The sequence below is a fragment of the Setaria viridis genome, chromosome 6, assembly GCF_005286985.2.
Source record: "Setaria viridis chromosome 6, Setaria_viridis_v4.0, whole genome shotgun sequence".
In the NCBI taxonomy this organism is placed as follows: domain Eukaryota; kingdom Viridiplantae; phylum Streptophyta; class Magnoliopsida; order Poales; family Poaceae; genus Setaria; species Setaria viridis.
In genome coordinates, this window is record NC_048268.2 from 3373906 (window position 1) to 3390564 (window position 16659).

Sequence of the window (16659 nt, forward strand, 5' to 3'; positions counted from 1 at the left end):
GTAATGTTGTTTGTCCAAGAAATTGTATACCGCCTCCAATGTTTTCTTTGGCTGATCCCGTATCTGCTTCTGGTTAACCAGCGATGGATCCATGAAGCCAACATTGAAGTATGATTCTCCGTGGTACCTCTAAATTAGCATCCTATATAAAATAGAAGACAAAGTTAGTAGGGCAACGCACACACAAAAATAATAATACGAGCTAAAATTTATATATAGATAAACAGACACTTACATAACCCAGACGCTGATGAGAGAGACATCAAGGGCATCATCCTGATGGTACACTTCATATATATATCCTTGAATTGCATCCATAGGACTTTCTCACCATAGCCGAAAAAATCTATCGGTTTAACCCGAAGACCGAACATGAGCCTCTTATTGGCAGACTGCTTCATGTACCATTCATGGAATTCGTACATCTTCGTGGATAGCTTCCGTATCAACTTAGACCTTACTAGAGGCTTCCCTACCTCAAAGGTCCATTTAGGTACAACTGGCTCTGGAGCTGGCAGTTCGCCCTAGAACTTTTGCAAGAGACATACCTGTATCTTGCATAAATCCAATGACATGTATTTGTTGTTCTAAGGACATTGCTGCTATAGTTTGAGCATCTTTATCTGGTAGATCCCCGAGCTGGGGATAGTATGACTTGAAGACGACTTTCCTTTCCATTTTTTCTTCTCATCAGCATTAACTAACACCGGGTCGTAGTTCGATAGTAGAGTCCTCTTGTTTTCTTTTGACATGCCAATAAAAAATTTTAATTTTGCTGGATCTACTAGCTTTGGCTCCACCTCCTTTGTTTTTCTTTCTTCGGCACATTTAGCAAAGAACTCCTTGCAAGTTGCTTTTGATATTTCCCGCAATTCCTCATCAGTCATATCAGCCGGTAGCTTCTCAAGGGGTTCAGGCTTCTTTGTTTTCTTCTTTTGCTGCCTTGGCTTCAAAGGTGGTGGTCGCGACTTCTTTAGAGGTGCTGCAGGTTCCTTGCTCGATGCAGGTCTTAGTCCCAGCGATGGTGATCCGGGAGGGGTGTTGTTGTCATCATCGCTCGCACCACCAGGATTCGATGGAGATGGAGACAGTTATCGAGCAGGATGCGATGGTCCCGGTGGTGACGATGGTCCTGCAGCATGTGCTGGAGATGACGGTCTTGAGCTTTGAGGAGATGGTCGCTGCGGGGGATCTATGAGGAGCAATGATGCCTCTGTGCTGGGGATGATGATGTAGTGTTCATGGCATAAAATGATCCTGTGAAGCGCATCTCCTAGTGTCCTTTTCCCATCACCTCCCGGAAGGTCGAGCTCTAGGCCTTCATATTGACTATCAACAATCTGCTCTAAGCCGACGCTGGGTATCGTACCAACGAGCAAGCTCGTAATCAATCTGAGTGATTCCAAGGAATATCGGCTCCCGAGGATTGTAGAGGCCTTGCTTCCAAATAGCAACAGGTAAGGGGACAGGGAAGAAGGGAGAACGGCTCCCGGGATACCACCGGCCAATCCCCTGCGGGAGTTTGCTACCCAGGGCAAATCAGGCGCACGTTCCCAAAGTGGCCTATGGATAGATCTGGGAAGTTTGACGGCCAACGCGTTTGTCTCCTACTTTCTTTGTCCTACTCGCTCCAGTCTCCTCATGTTCCAGCGTCTTGTCCTATAAAGACATGTCCTACTCGCTCCAGTCTCATCATGTTCCAGCGTCGTGTCCTATATAGACAAGCCCAAGCCTCCAGCCTCGCTCCAGTTCCCTCCTGTCTTCCGGTCCAACTCTTGCCTTTCCCTGCTTCCCTCGTCTCCTGCTGCTCAACTGCTGCAGGATACAGCGTGAGGTACGTCAAAGGGTCCGCAGTTTGTTTTATTCTTGTGATTGTGAAAACCTTTGGATTTTTCAGTGGCTATAATGTCTTGTGAAATTCCCCAATTTTCTTGCGAGCATGGATGTAGTGACGCCAATGAGCACTCGGGGCAGCAGCAGGGCGATGTACACCGGCCTGATCATCCTGTTGCTCGCTGTCGGCGCAGGCATCAACTTCGGCGACTGCGACGGATTATCTGGCCCACTCCTCAGCTTCGTGGGGGTTGTCGCCGGCGCCAACATGATCGCCGCCGGCGTCCGGACGGCAGACGACCCAGCAGCACCCATCGGCCCCGCGCCCGCAGCGTTTGCCGGTGCACGTGCGTTCATGCGGCGCAACCTCGCCGTCGTGGGGCTCGTCATGATTTCCTCTGCTTCCACAGCGGTTGCGGGGGAGACAGGCCCGGCGTTCTCCTTCATGATGTTTGTCCTGCTGGTGTTCGGGGTCCCTCTGATCAACATCGGAGTTCATAGCGCCTAGTCTGGTGTGTCAGCTCCAGTCCGTTGGGCTCGCATCGTTGGGCTCGCATCGTTCTTCATACGTTGACGTTCCCCTCAACTATCTGTCAGTAATCGCCACCTCTGTCCACGGATGGTTTTCGAGTAACAGCAATAAAGGAAATGGAATTGGAATTGGAATTGCATTTTTTTTAACCGAGGGAGTACTATTTCTGAATAATCAACCAGTATATTTTTCCTTAATTACTACGTGCTTCTTTGTACTTGAATTACGTTGGTGTCGACCTGCTATGTTTGTGAGCTCAAGTACCTTTTCACGGGAACATGTGATATTCCATCTCCATGATTCCACACCTGCTATCCAAGTTGAGTAGCAGAAGATCATCCTGCCCCTGCTTTTGACGCCAGGAGTCGAGACACAAGACGTATCCATGTGGGTCCCGGCGCTGACCTGCGAGATCCGACGCCACTTTTCGGTTGCATCCCGATCATGGCCACTGCAGTACTAAGACCAGCCAAACAGGACAGCGATGGAGCTGACATGGATGTCTGTCTGGAGAACGGGGTGGGTGGCGTGCAGATTGCGACGGACCACGACAGAGGCGGCGCGTTCGTAACGGGGTGGGGCCGATCGCGCCGGCGACGGCGACAGCGGACCGAATGGACCACCTCGCCTTTTTTTTCTCCCTTGTGCTTCATATAAGCCATCGATCCATTGTTAAGGATTGTTCATATAAGCCATCGATCCATTGTTAAGGATTGTTCATATAAGCCATCGATCCATTGTTAAGGATTGTTCAGCGCATATTTTCGAGATTATGGATCCATCAGTCCCTTAAATATTGGCCCAAACTACGAAGATGTTGGCTAGATGTACTCCCTCCGTATACAAATTTGAAGTCGTTCTGGACGACGCTTCATCAATGCGAAAGGGAGTCGTTCTAGCTTGAGGGGCCGGTTTGCTCCACAGACCCATGCAAAATCGTGTTAAAACAAAAAATGCCGGTCAAGGGAGTCGAACCCTGCCCACAAGCCTCAAGTCCACCCCACCTGACCAGTCCAATTACAAATCATTCTCATCTAGGAGTCACCCACAGACGTATTTAATAAGGACAAACATGGAAAAATACCACTTAATTAATAACTTCTTGGTAAGCACAATCATGTCCTAAACGACTTTTATTTCCTATATGAAGGGAGTATGCGTCAGCCATTGGAATGGACCACCGAGAGTCAAATCTGCAAACTTTTTCATGTGTGGATTTTTGTATGCGCCAACCATCGGAATGGACGGCTCGGAACACAGCTCCACCACCTGGTCCCTCCCACTCCCCTCCGCCTGGTCCGCTCCGGCCGCGGGCTGCGGCGGCGGCGCCGGAGGCTGCACGGTCGGCCACGAGCCGCCCCCTGCTCCGCCTCCGGCCCCGAAGTTGTAGGCCTGGCGCTCGCGCTCGCCGTAACCTAGCGCCGCCGCTAGGCCACCCCGCCGCCGCCAGCCCACGCTGCAGGAAGCAAATCAGACAATTAATCTAGCGATGAGGACCTTCACTTGGATGGATATTAATTCCGCGGCGTCTGCGTCCGTGACGAGAGCTCGTGCGGGGGATGCGGCTACCCGTGGCAGTCGCAGCAGTTCACAGTTTGAAGATCCATTTTCATCTGATCCTAACAGGACAAATGATCGGTATGAATTTACCGGGGATGAGATCAGGACAAGCAAGTATACTTTGATTACTTTCCTGCCTAAGAACTGCTTCTCTTTTCCCGTTGCCTTTTGTGTTGTTTGTGACTGCTATGGGTGTTTGATACACCCCACTAAAGTTTAGCATCTGTCACATCGGATGTTTGGATACTAATTAGGAGTATTAAACATAGGCTAATTACAAAACTAATTGCACAGATGGAGTCTAATTTGCAAGACAAATCTATTAAGCCTAATTAGTCCATGATTTGACAATGTGGTGCTACAGTAATCATTTGCCAATGACGGGTTAATTAGGTTTAATAGATTCATCTCGCGAATTAATACAGGATTCTGCAATTAGTTTTATAATTAGCTCATGTTTAGTCCTCCTAATTAGCATTCGAATATCCGATGTGACATTGCTAACGTTTAGCACATAGTATCCAAACACCCCTTATAAAAGATGGATATGAGGATTGGTGGCGTCATAGATCTGACAGAAATGAAAATAACCGAGAGGCACTTGTCCTTCGACATGGTGATTTTCGGTTGAGAAAAGGAAAAACATTTGTGCATGGGAGGCGGGGAAGGGATCTCGGGAGGAGGATGAGGGAAGATAGATGAGAGGTGGAAGGGGTAGGTAAGATAGATAGATACTCCTCAACTACCATTTAGCTGGTGGATACAAACACACCTAGCTAAAATTTAGTTAGCTAAGAGCAACTCCAAAAGAATCTGTATCATATCCCTAATACTTTGTTTAGGGAGAAAAAAAACTCCAACAACTCCCAAAACTTCCCCAAGCTATTTGCAACGTTAAAACAAAGCCGGTCGCCGTGCATATTTTCGCGAGCAGCCTCCTCCCCTAATGACTCCTTCCCGTGCGCGCGGCGGTGGCAGTGGGGCAAGGTGCGTCTGGGTTGACGGTCGTCGGAACTCCACACCGGAGCTCCCCCCGGCCCGCGCAGCAGGGCGCGCGTCTCCACCACAATGCCGTCGCGCGCCTGCATTGTGGAGTGGGCCGGCAGCGATTGGCAGCAGGGTAGACCAGGGCATATGTTAAATTGCATAAATATTAACATAAATGTTTCTTTTGTAACATAAAAAAGTAAAAAAGTAGTACTAATAATATGTATTCTGGTGCAAAATAATGTCAACACTACGATCTTGTCCTCCTTTTTTTTCTTTTTTGAGAACTCGGCAAATACTTCGTAGGTAAGATTGGAATTTAGAAGTTCAAAATCCTAGAAATTTAAGACATCAAGTTAATAACATGCTAGGTGCTAACTGCTAAGTAAGTAAGTAAAGACGCACTCCCTGATTGGAGGAACTTATCGATCTGATTTGCTAATCTCATTTAGATTACGCGGAACCGCGGACAAGTATCAGGTGCGGTGCGGATAGGACGACAGGGGTGTGCACCGTACCGAGCGCGTCACTTCAGGTTTCGCGGTGTCAGGGATGGACGGGCGCTGACGTCAGCGATCAAACGACAATTGCCTCTGTCCGTACAGGCTAGCTGTGCCTCAAATGAAGATATATACATGTAATATTTTATACGTTGCCAATTCGTCGCTTGACATCTTGCTAGATGCATGTTTAGGCCTTGTTTGGGAGGAAGGGGCTAAAGTTTAGTCCTGTCACATCGGATATTCGGATGCTAATTAGGAGTACTAAATATGAGCTAATTATAAAACTAATTGCAGAACTCCTAGGCTAATTCACGAGACGAATCTATTAAGCCTAATTAATCCATCATTAGCAAATGGTTACTGTAGCACCACATTGTCAAATCAGGAACTAATTAGACTTAATAGATTCGTCTCGCGAATTAACCTAGAGGTTGTGCAATTAGTTTCGTAATTAGACTATATTTAATACTCCTAATTAGTATCTAAACATCCAATATGACACGGGCTAATTTGTAGGATGCATGTTCCTGGGACTAGGGGTCCTGAAAGTAAGAAGAGTTTCTCATGATTGTACTGCAATTGATCATGAGAATGGTGCAGCGAGATCTGATGTTAGCGTTTATGATTCATCAGTTTTGCTATAGATAGTCTCTGCAATACTATACTTTGTGAAACGACGATCCTGCTAATTATTTTATTGCTTTTTTCACGTTATTCCCATAAGTCACGGAAGTGATTAGCTGGGCTTGGAACCAAAAGAACATGCATCCGGCTGATATGGAACCATGGTCCAGTGGATCCAACAGCATTTCTTTGTTTTCACACACAAGGTGTATGACTGTATAAGCGATCAAAGATATGCACTTTCGTAGCTGGAAATTTTAGGGGGTGTTTGGCTCCGGTGCTGCACCTGTCACATCGGATGTTTGGATACTAATTAGAAGTATTAAATATAGTCTAATTATAAAATTAATTACACAGATGGAGTCTAATTCATGAGATGAATCTATTAAGCCTAATTAGTCCATGATTTGACAATGTGGTGCTACAATAACCATTTGCTAACGGTGGATTAATTAGGCTTAATAGATTCATCTCGTGAATTAGCCTAGGGGTTTTGCAATTAGTTTTATAATTAGCTCATGTTTAGTCCTCCTAATTAGCATCCGAACATCCGATGTGACCTTGCTAAAGTTTAGCACCTCGTATCCAAACACCCCCTTAGTAGAAGATGTGTGAATCGCGCAATGTCATGTGTAGGGAAGGTAAATTAACGGTGGAGTAACTGTACACGTGATCAACCGAACATTTTCAATTGATTACAAAAAATGGCTTCATCTGCGGCCAATACTTCGCAGTTCACCCATACAAAATTCAATTCTCCATCCAGATGCAGACATATAGAGTTGACTGAAGAACATTTGCACCTAAATGGAGCTGACTAAGGGTCTGTTTGGTTAGGCTATGGCTGTGAAAAAACTATTGTGAGCTGTGAGAAAGCTGAAAGCCATTTGGTTGGAATAGCCATGAAAACATAGGTTCGCTGGGAAATGTCTGTAATACCCTGAAGTGCTGAGAGACCGTTGATATTCAAAATGATTATAAAACATTGTTTTGTTCACTAATTCACATGCAAATTACCATTTTAGGAAGGGAATCTTAATTTTTTTAACTTTGGCATTCACCATTAACATATGGTCCACATAAATACAATGATAGAATTTTACAAAAGACATATGGTTCATATAACAATGTCCATCCTTAACATAACTATCTCCCTCTCACACTAACCAAAGCATCAACTATCCTACTGCGAATTGTATTCATGGTATCCTCGTTCTCTCCATCTGGATTGTCATCGGAGGAAATATCATCAGGACATGATGCACTAGCACCGCTAATATGTATCTTATCAAACAATATATGCAGATCTTCAAGGTGCTTCGGTTCTTGTTTCCTAAACCTCACATGGTTGCATTTGATACCTTTATCAGGATTGTTGCATCTCTGAAATTAAATGATAAAAGTTAGCTGAATGATGAATAATGAACAAGCCCACTATTCCTTAGAGCATTCAATAGTTTACTTTGTCTCATTCCATCCAAGCCCAGTGGCATAATTCTTCAACTCTATAAAACAAGTACATTTCTTTTTTCATATTGTCCAACTTATTCTTCAATTGTTTCTTTGTTTGCTTCAGATTTGTTTTTTCTTCCTACTTAGTTGTTAGATTTTTCCAACCAGTCCTAGTGAAAATTCCCAATAACCTATTTCCAGCTTCTATCTCTTCTTTGCATATATCAATGAAATACTTCACATTAGCATCATACCAATCTACCTTATGAGCCATTCTTCAATCAAGCATAAAAAAATATTTCATTCAATTCAGTCCAAATCATGCAACAAGTAATTTGTCATTCATTTTTATTTAATAATCAAGTATGCTAATCATTTGTGTACCAATCTGACTTCATCCATTACTGATGTTCAACATGTAGAGCCACTCGGGCACAAGAACCACTAGTTGCTACACAAATGGAACAAGTGTTACACAAATCGAATGATTCCTAAACGAATCCAATGATTACTACTCAAATCCAATTGGTTTTGGTCACTAATAGCAAAGGAGGAATTGATTTGGGTCACTTACAAATCTCGTAGGAGGAGGGCAGAGGGAGGATGACAAGGGCACCGGCATGGGGGTGTGGGTGCCGTCGAAATCTGCGTCGGGGATGACTGGGGGCCGGCGGCAAGGGGCGTCGCCGGGCAAGAGCCTCACCGCCGGCTGTACCTAGTCCTGCTCGGGGAGGAGGGCAGAAGGAGGTGGACAGGGGCGATGGCGGGGGGGGAGGGAGGGTCGTTGGCGCTTAGGAGGAGGATTCCGATGTGGGCAACAGCCGCCGCCGCCCAGGGGCAACGCCAGCTAAACCCTAGGGCACGTCAGACCCAAGCGTCCCGACGTGAACAGAAACGAGAGACAGAGAAGGCGGAACGGCGGGGGAGAGGTGAAGATAGAAGAAAAATCGAAGGGGTGTGCTCATAATCGATGGCACGTGGGTAATTTCGTGGAAAAGTTGCCCTCACAACTAGAAAAAAAACAAGGGAGGAAGTGTTTTGAGATTTCTATAGAGGAAAAGCTGCTTTTCTTGAAGCCACTTGTACGAGGTTACCCCATTTGGTTGGCTTTTAGCTTTTTTTTTAAGCCAAAGCACCTAAAAAGCCAAATCAAAGGGACCCTAAAAGCACATAAATGGCATTACTTTTGTCAAAAGCAAAAGAAAGTTATTGAGTCTACTCCTCTATCCCAAGCTATGGCAAGACAAAAGGAAAATAGAAGCATTCCAACTATCTGAGACTATCTAGTAGCCAACACACACTCTTCAATTAATTGTGGATGTCTCACATCGTCGATCTTTAAATACACTCTTCGATCAATTGTGGATGTCTCAGATCGTCGATCTTTAAATACTCTTACATATATACTGCCCCTCATAGATAACTAAAAGGAAAGGCACCTCGCCTTTTTTTTTCTCCCTTGTGCTTCGTATAAGCCATCGATCCATTGTCAAGGATTGTTCAGCGCATATTTTTTAGGTTGTGGGTCCATCAATCACTTGAATATTGTCCCAAACCAACATGGAACAAGGTTCAGCGTATATTATTTTAGGTTGTGGGTCCATCAATTACTTGAATATTATCCCAAACTGTCAACATGGTACAAGGTTCAGCGCATATTTTCGTTGTGGGTCCATCAATCACTTAAATATTGTCCAAACTGCCAAGATGTTGGCAAAATGTATGCGCCAGCCATCGGAATGGACACACCAAGAGTGAAATCTGCAAACTTTTTCATGCGTGGATTTTTGTATGCGCCAGCCATCGGAATGGACGGCTCGGAACACAGCCGGGCCGCCGCGTGGGGTCCGCCGTCTCGTTTTGCATGCGTATGCCGCGTCTTGCATGCGTCATCCACTGCCCTGCCATCTCTCGGTGCCTATAAATCTCACCCCGTCCGCTGCGCACCGCCCAGATCCTCCTCCTCCTCCTCCTCCTCCCGCTGCATTCTTCACCTGCTCGCTCGACGGCTCTCTCCAATTAAGCAGGGACTGCGGTGCCACGCGGCCAACGATGACCACTCCGGGCACCACGGCGATGTTCGCCGGCCTCGCCATCTTGCTGTTCTCCGTCAGCGCCGGATTCAACTCCGGCGCCGGCGGATTCGGCTTGCTACTCTACTTCGCGGGGGTTCTCGCCGGCGCCAACATCGTCGCCGTCGCCATCCGTATGTCCGACGCCGACCCGGCGGTGTTGGCCGAGGCGCGAGCTCTCGCAGAGTTTCTTGGTCACAACCTCGCCGTCGTGGGGCTCGTGATGGCTTCCTGCGCCGTCACGGCGGTCTCCGGCGAAGCAGGCCAGGTGCTGTGCTTCGGCATGTTTGCTCTGCTCCTCCTCGGCCTCTCCCTGATCAGCGTTGGGATTCTTGGCCTCTCCCAGATGCATTGATGCAGGTAACTACTACTGCTACTGTGTGCTTGCTGATGTAGAATCATTCTCATGCCGTGTGCGCTCAAATAATGAAGCTGCGCTACTATAGTCCAGATGTCCTTCTTTCCTCTGGCCATGTAATGCAATACTCTCTCTTCTGAGAGATGATGTAATGCAATCACGTGCATAGTTTGTTTGATGAAAGCGTGATGTTTTGAGTATCTGTTTGCAATTTTCCTAAAATTATTGTTGTCCATGAGCTCGTCGCGCATGCGGGGGAAGGGCATGGGAGGGCCCATCCGCAGGATGTGCTCGGTGTACTCCCGTCGAACCTGACCAGCTTCTTCCTTTTCTCTGTCCCCGCCGGCTTGTCGGCCATCGCCGCGTCGTCTCCGGCCACGTCCTGCTCGGCATTGGCGATCACCAAAGCGGCCATCGCCTGGGCCGTCCTCTCCTCCTCAGCTTCCTCCATCTCCAAGTCCATATCCGTCGCCGTCGCTGCCATCTCTGATCTGTCTCGAATCCCGATAGTCGTTGTAACCCTAACTTCTCCGACTAGTCTTATGCTGTCGTCTCTCACCAACGCCAGGTCCGAGTCCGATGCGGATACGTATCCATATCCTGTATCCATACAGCACCGCAAGAGTATTGGGCCAGTCTCGGCCATAAGCCCAACTCGGCCTCGCTCGTACAGTTGGGCTTTCACCTGGCCATTGGTGTGCTCTTGGCCCACGCACGCATGATGCTTCTTTCTCTTAATGGTTAGAATTCTAAATTAACCCAACATGCAAAGTTAGCAATTTGGGCCGTAATACAGAAATGACAAACGAACCCACAAAGAACAGCGCAGGGTCCATTTCCCTCCACCCACAAGGAATAGCCCACAGCCCATTAGACCATACAGAGGTCACGGAAGCCCAGATCAAGAACTGGAGCTTCCATGCCCAACTCCAAAAGTTTTCCCCAAAACCATTGAAAGCTCTACTAAAATTTTTTCCCTAAAATCATATTCCAATAATAAATTTTCCAATACTTCAAAACTGTCTACGTCAACGTGACCCACCACCATCAACTTCCACCGTGGTAGGATCCACCTGTCATTCTCATTTTCTTTATTTTTTCCCCTCGGCCTTATCTTCTTCACCATGTGTTTCGGCCATTGTTGCTCCACCGGAGCTTTCCACTCGATCTCTCCATCCGTTCTTCGAGCTGCTCCCTTCTCTCCGCTCGATCTCTCCCTCTATTTTCCAATTGGCAAAGCAAGGCAACTGAAGCTTCTCCACTCTTCTTCCACCGATCAAATCCAACCAAGCAATCTCCTTTTCCTCACAAATCAGTAGACAACTCAATATCCACACCATGACCGCAGGCCCTGAACTATAGATGTACATTCGAGCCGCTCGGCCTGGTCCGGCACGGGCCTGGCATGGCCCACTATTTTTCATGCTGGGACTGGCCCGTCACGACGACTCCGTTGTGCCGGGCCAGGCTAGCTCATGGGCCTCACCGGTGGCCCAAGCATGGACCCGTAAGGACTTTTTCGTGTCAGGCCAGCCCGAAGAGTTTGGCCGGCTTCGGGCCACGCGAGGCAAGGTGGGCCACCGGCCTCCCGCGCTGTCGCTGCCATCCCCTGGCCAGGCTCCCGTGCCGCCGACCTCCTGCACCGTTGCTGCCATCCCCCCGCGCCGCCGTCCCATCACACTGTCGCTCCCCTGCCCCCGTGCTGCCGCCGGCCTCCCACACCGTCGCTGCCACCCTCTCGCGCCGCCATCCCATCGTGCCGTCCCTCCCCTGCCCCCGCGCTACCGCCGGCCTCCCACACAGTCGCTGCCACCCTCCCGCGCCGCCGTCCCATCGCGCCGTCCCTCCCCTGCCCCCGCGCTGCCGCCGGCCTCCCACACCGTCGCTGCCACCCTCCCGCGCCGCCGTCCCCTCGCGCCGTCGCTCCCCTGCCCCCGCGCTGCCGCCGGCCTCCCACACCGTCGCTGCCACCCTCCCGCGCCGCCGTCCCATCGCGCCGTCCCTCCCCTGCCCCCGCGCTGCCGCCGGCCTCCCACACAGTCCGCCACTGTTGTCCCCCCCGCTGCCGCTCCCGGCCCCACGCTGCCGATGGGGAAGATGGAGAGATGGGTGGAGGACTGGAGCCTGGAGGTTGGAGATGCCGGAGAGATGCGGTGGGCAGTAGATAGGAGAGGAAGGGGTGACGGGTGGAAGTTAAATGACAGATAGTTGTTGGGTTGGTAGGGAGGAGGTTAACGGGCCATTTCGTACCGACAAGCTAAAATCGTGCCGGGTCGAGGCGTCAGCCCACGCCCGGCACGAGCCATCGAGCCGGGCCAGCCCAAGCCCAAAGAGTTACAGGCCAGGCTGGGCTTGGGATGGGTCAAAAAACCGGGCTTCGTGGCGGGCTATCAGGCTACGGACTGCATGTACATCCATACCCTGAACGGCTCCTTTCTTGCTTCTTATGAACAGCACAGCACCACACCACCCCCCGAACTCCTTCCAGTCAAGAACTAGGTGTTGCTCCTCTCCGAGGCCCCACGCATTGCCTCACAGTGGCGCCCTCGAGGCTCGAGCATGCACAACGGCGCGCCGCTGCCTTCCCCGTCCTCACCCCGCCCGTGGAGTTGACCTGGCTAAATTTTAGCTAGTGGATGGTCTTAGTAGTACTGCAGTGGCTAACCTAATAAAAGATCGAAATACCCATCCATCCGCGGAATCAGATCCTCTAAAGTCAGTCTCGACGACTGCTTCCGGCAGTGACTCCATCGCTGTCGTTCACTGCCATCCAACGGAGCAGCAGAGCCTAGGCACTCTAGCTCTGAGTAAGAAACAGAGCAATAACAACGACAATAGAACAGAATTTCCAGAGCTGCCTATCCTAGGCTCAGAGAAAACCGGCCATCACCATGGAGACGCCAGCGAGCATGACGACGGCCAGTCCGAAAGCCACCACCGGGGTGACGGCGCCAACAGCGACGGCGTGGACGGCTGAGGATGCGGCCACGATCCCCAGCATAGATGAGAGGCTGCCACGGCTGCCACGGTGCCTGTTCCCCCGCCCGTCGTCTTCATCGGACGCCTTCTTGGCTCCCGGTGGAATGGGATCCCTGGCCTTAGCACCCGCGGACTTTTCAACGCGAATCTACACGATCAGGAACACGAGTTAAAAAAGATTCTCAAAAGACTTGGAGACAAATTAAGGGAGTGTTTGGATCCTGGAGCTAAAGTTTAGTCCGTGTCACATCGGATATTCGGATGCTAATTAGGAGGACTAAACATGAGCTAATTACAAAACTAATTGCAGAACCCCTAGGCTAAATCATGAGACGAATCTATTAAGCCTAATTAATCCATAATTAGTGAATGTTTACTGTAGCACCATATTGTCAAATCATGGACTAATTAGGCTTAATGGATTCGTCTCGCGATTTAGCTTAGGGGTTATGAAATTGGTTTTGTAATTAACCTATGTTTAATACATCTAATTAGTCAAACATGGGATGTGGCAGGGGTTAAAGTTTAGCTTGGGGATCAAACACCCCTAATTACTACATCTGCGATAAACTGGATGTTGGGTACATTAATTACCTGAAGCAGCATGTCGCTGATGCCGATGATCAGCGCGCCGGGGTGCGGGTTCACCACTTCCCGCTGCCAACACAGATTTTAAGCTTTGTTCTGCTGGAGTGAGTTCGTTCGCAGGCCTCAAGTCACTGAGGGCCTGTTTAGTTTTCAAATTTGAAGTGGTAAAATTTGCATTTTGCCATAAATGCGCAATTGTAGCATTTCGTTTATATTTGTGAATTCTTGTCCAAACATTGACTAATTAGGCTCAAAAGATTCGTCTCGCAAAGTACAACAAAACTGTGCAATTAGTTTTTAATTTCGTCTACATTTAGTACTCCATGCATGTACCGCAAGTTCGATGTGATGGGGAATCTTCTTTTGCAATTAGTTTTTAATTTCGTCTACATTTAGTACTCCATGCATGTACCGCAAGTTTGATGTGATGGGGAATCTTCTTTTTGCATAGTGCCAAAGTTGGGAATTTGAGGTAACTAAACAAGGCCTGAAATGGATGTTGAGGAGATTATTGATCACCTGCAGCTGGTCGCCGATGTTGATGATGAGCGCGCCGGACTTGCCGTCTTGGGGTGAATTGATGCCTGAATGGTTCCCGAGTCCGCGGCGTACACCTGACTCTCTCAGCTTGCCGGTGAAGCCAGCAATCAGACTTCACCGCCTTGGCACCTCTTGTGAGTCGTCTGGTGAACCAGTTGAAAGATGATGGATAGTAGGATATCCAAGAGAGTTCAACTGTGCTGACAACACTACTATCCGAAGTTCCGAACATCATGGAATCAACAGTACTATCCGCAGGCGTATAAATGTGATGCCAACACTACTATCCAGGAGAGTTCATGTGCTGACACCTGTGCTGACAACAGTACTATCCAAGAGAGTCATACCGGTGGAACAACGAGGAACCAAAATCAGTAAAGAGTCATGCCACCCGGTGGAAGCTGTTCAGTTCTCTCATGCTACATGACGAAAAATGGTAGTACTGATAGCCAAAAAAGTGGTAGTACTCTGATAGGATTGCATTACATGGCCAGAAGAGAGAGTATTGCTCACAGACAGTATTGTCTTACATCATCTCTCGGAAGAGAGAGTATTGCATTACATGGCCAGGGGAAAGGAGGACACTTGGACTATACTAGCGCAGCTTTTCATTATTTGAGCCCACACGGCATGACAATGATTCTACATCATCAAGCACACAGTAGCAGTAGTAGTAAGTGTACGAGAGACAGGGTGTGGTGATTGTGATTCTTCCATTGGAGGTCGTTACCTGCATCAATGCATCTGGGAGAGGCCAAGAATCCCAACACTGATCAGGGAGAGGCCGAGGAGGAGCAGAGCAAACATGCCGAAGCAGAGCACCTGGCCTGCTTCGCCGGAGACCGCCGTGACGGCGCAGGAAGCCATCACGAGCCCCACGACGGCGAGGTTGCGACCAAGGAACTCTGCGAGAGCACGCGCCTCGGCCAACACCGCCGGGACGACGGGCGCCAGGATGCCGACGGCGATGGTGTTGGCGCCGGCGAGAACCCCCGCGAAGCAGAGTAGCAAGCCGAATCCGCCGGCGCCGGAGTTGAATCCGGCGCTGACGGAGAACAGCAAGATGGCGAGGCCGGCGAACATCGCCGTGGTGCCCGGAGTGGTCATCGTCGGCCGCGTGGCACCGCAGTCCCCTGCTTAACTGGAGAGGGCCGTCGAGCGAGCAGGCGAGGCACCGCCGCACCGGGGAGGGAAGCGTTGCCGAAGAGGCGAAGAATGCAGCGGGAGGAGGAGGAGAAGGATCTGGGCGGTGCGCGGCGGACGGGGAGAGCCGGAGGAGGCGAGGAGCGAGATGGTTGGCGTCGGGGAGGCGGAGGGCCATTTATACGCCTGCGCGGCCCGAGATTTCCACCGTCATGTCATGCCGTCGTGTGTGTCGTGTCGTGTCGGCCGGCCCTCCGGCGTGATCCAACGTGATCCAACGGATGAGATTGGATTCGTATTGACGCGATTCGTATGGTGAGATCGGAAGTTTGGTTACTCGAGCTAAAGTTTAAAATTTAATCCGTATCATATTAAATATTCGAAGACTAATTAGAAGGATTAAATATAAGTTAATTATAAAATTAATTGTACAGATGGAGGCTAAACGGCAAGACGAATCTATTAAGCCTAATTAATCCATCATTAGCAAATATTTACTGTAGCAGCACATTGTCAAATCATGGACTAATTAGGCTTAATAGATTCGTCTCGCCGTTTAGCCTCCATCTATGTAATGAATTTTGTAAATAATCAACGTTTAATACTTCTAATTAGTATCTAAACATTCGATATGACAGGTGCTAAAAATAAGCACCTGAAACCAAACGCCCCCCATGTCGACGCATATCATATGTAGTTGAAGCGAGGAATCCTTAAGCATTTCATATGTAGTTAAGCATTTCATATGTAGTTAAAGCGAAGACATTTTAATGTAATTAAAGCGAGGAATCCTTAAGCATTTCATATGTAGTTAAGCATTTCATATGTAGTTAAAGCGAGGACATTTCAATGTAGTTAAAGCGAGGAATCCTGAAGCATTTCATATGTAGTTGAAGCGAGGAATCCTTAAGCATTTCATATGTTGTAGTTAAGCATTTCATATGTAGTTAAAGCGAGGAATCAAGAAGATAAACGCCCTCTCGTATTGACGCATATTATATGTAGTTGAAGGCAGGAATCAGGAAGATAAGTATCCACACTTGGTGGGAAACTGGGGATCCCACTCTTCAAAATATGAAGCAATGCGTTCTCTGAAACTCTGAATAAAATATGATTAAACCATCGCTGGCGTCAGGAACAGCGGGTGGGCCCAGCCTCACGGAGTACATCTGGATGTTGACGCGCGATGTTGCAGCGGCGGCCCGGCCCGAAGGCTGGACAACATCGCATGTCAACCGCGCTGCGCACCGCATGACAACATCGCATGTCAACATCGCATTTCAATTCATTAAAGTAACAAAAACTTATTTTCTACTCTCAAAACTTTTAGTCTAGCCACGCTAAACTTGCCATACCATAATATGAAGATCCTCAATAAAGATGAAGAGATTACGTATTATTTAACATATATAGAAAAGAATGTGTTATGAGTAAATTGCACCACAGTTACAACGACTTGAAGGTGAGTCCTATGAGAAGTCCTCATCC

At 48.5% G+C, this 16659-nt stretch overlaps 2 protein-coding genes and 1 long non-coding RNA gene across 3 annotated transcripts; 2 read left to right on the forward strand and 1 right to left on the reverse strand.

Annotated features, from left to right (window-relative positions):
- Positions 1 to 1269: 1269 nt before the first annotated feature.
- Positions 1270 to 2504, forward strand: LOC117859559 (uncharacterized). The gene is made up of 2 exons (XR_004641218.2): positions 1270 to 1834; positions 1950 to 2504. It is a non-coding gene; the product is annotated as an uncharacterized lncRNA (long non-coding RNA).
- Positions 2505 to 9553: 7049 nt separating this feature from the next.
- Positions 9554 to 10392, forward strand: LOC140223120 (uncharacterized). Its single transcript, XM_072294605.1, has one exon. It carries the CDS (start codon positions 9568 to 9570, stop codon positions 9916 to 9918), a length of 351 nt encoding a protein of 116 aa, XP_072150706.1. The 5' UTR covers positions 9554 to 9567; the 3' UTR covers positions 9919 to 10392.
- Positions 10393 to 14494: 4102 nt separating this feature from the next.
- Positions 14495 to 15574, reverse strand: LOC117861628 (uncharacterized). The gene has a single exon (XM_034745198.2). It carries the CDS (start codon positions 15133 to 15135, stop codon positions 14764 to 14766), a length of 372 nt encoding a protein of 123 aa, XP_034601089.1. The 5' UTR covers positions 15136 to 15574; the 3' UTR covers positions 14495 to 14763.
- Between the last annotated feature and the right edge of the window lie 1085 nt (positions 15575 to 16659).

Coding starts and splice junctions, on each gene's coding strand:
- LOC117861628 (XM_034745198.2), bottom strand. CDS start 15,135: ATGACCACTCCGGGCACCACGGCGATGTTCGCCGGCCTCGCCATCTTG.
- LOC140223120 (XM_072294605.1), top strand. CDS start 9,568: ATGTTCGCCGGCCTCGCCATCTTGCTGTTCTCCGTCAGCGCCGGATTC.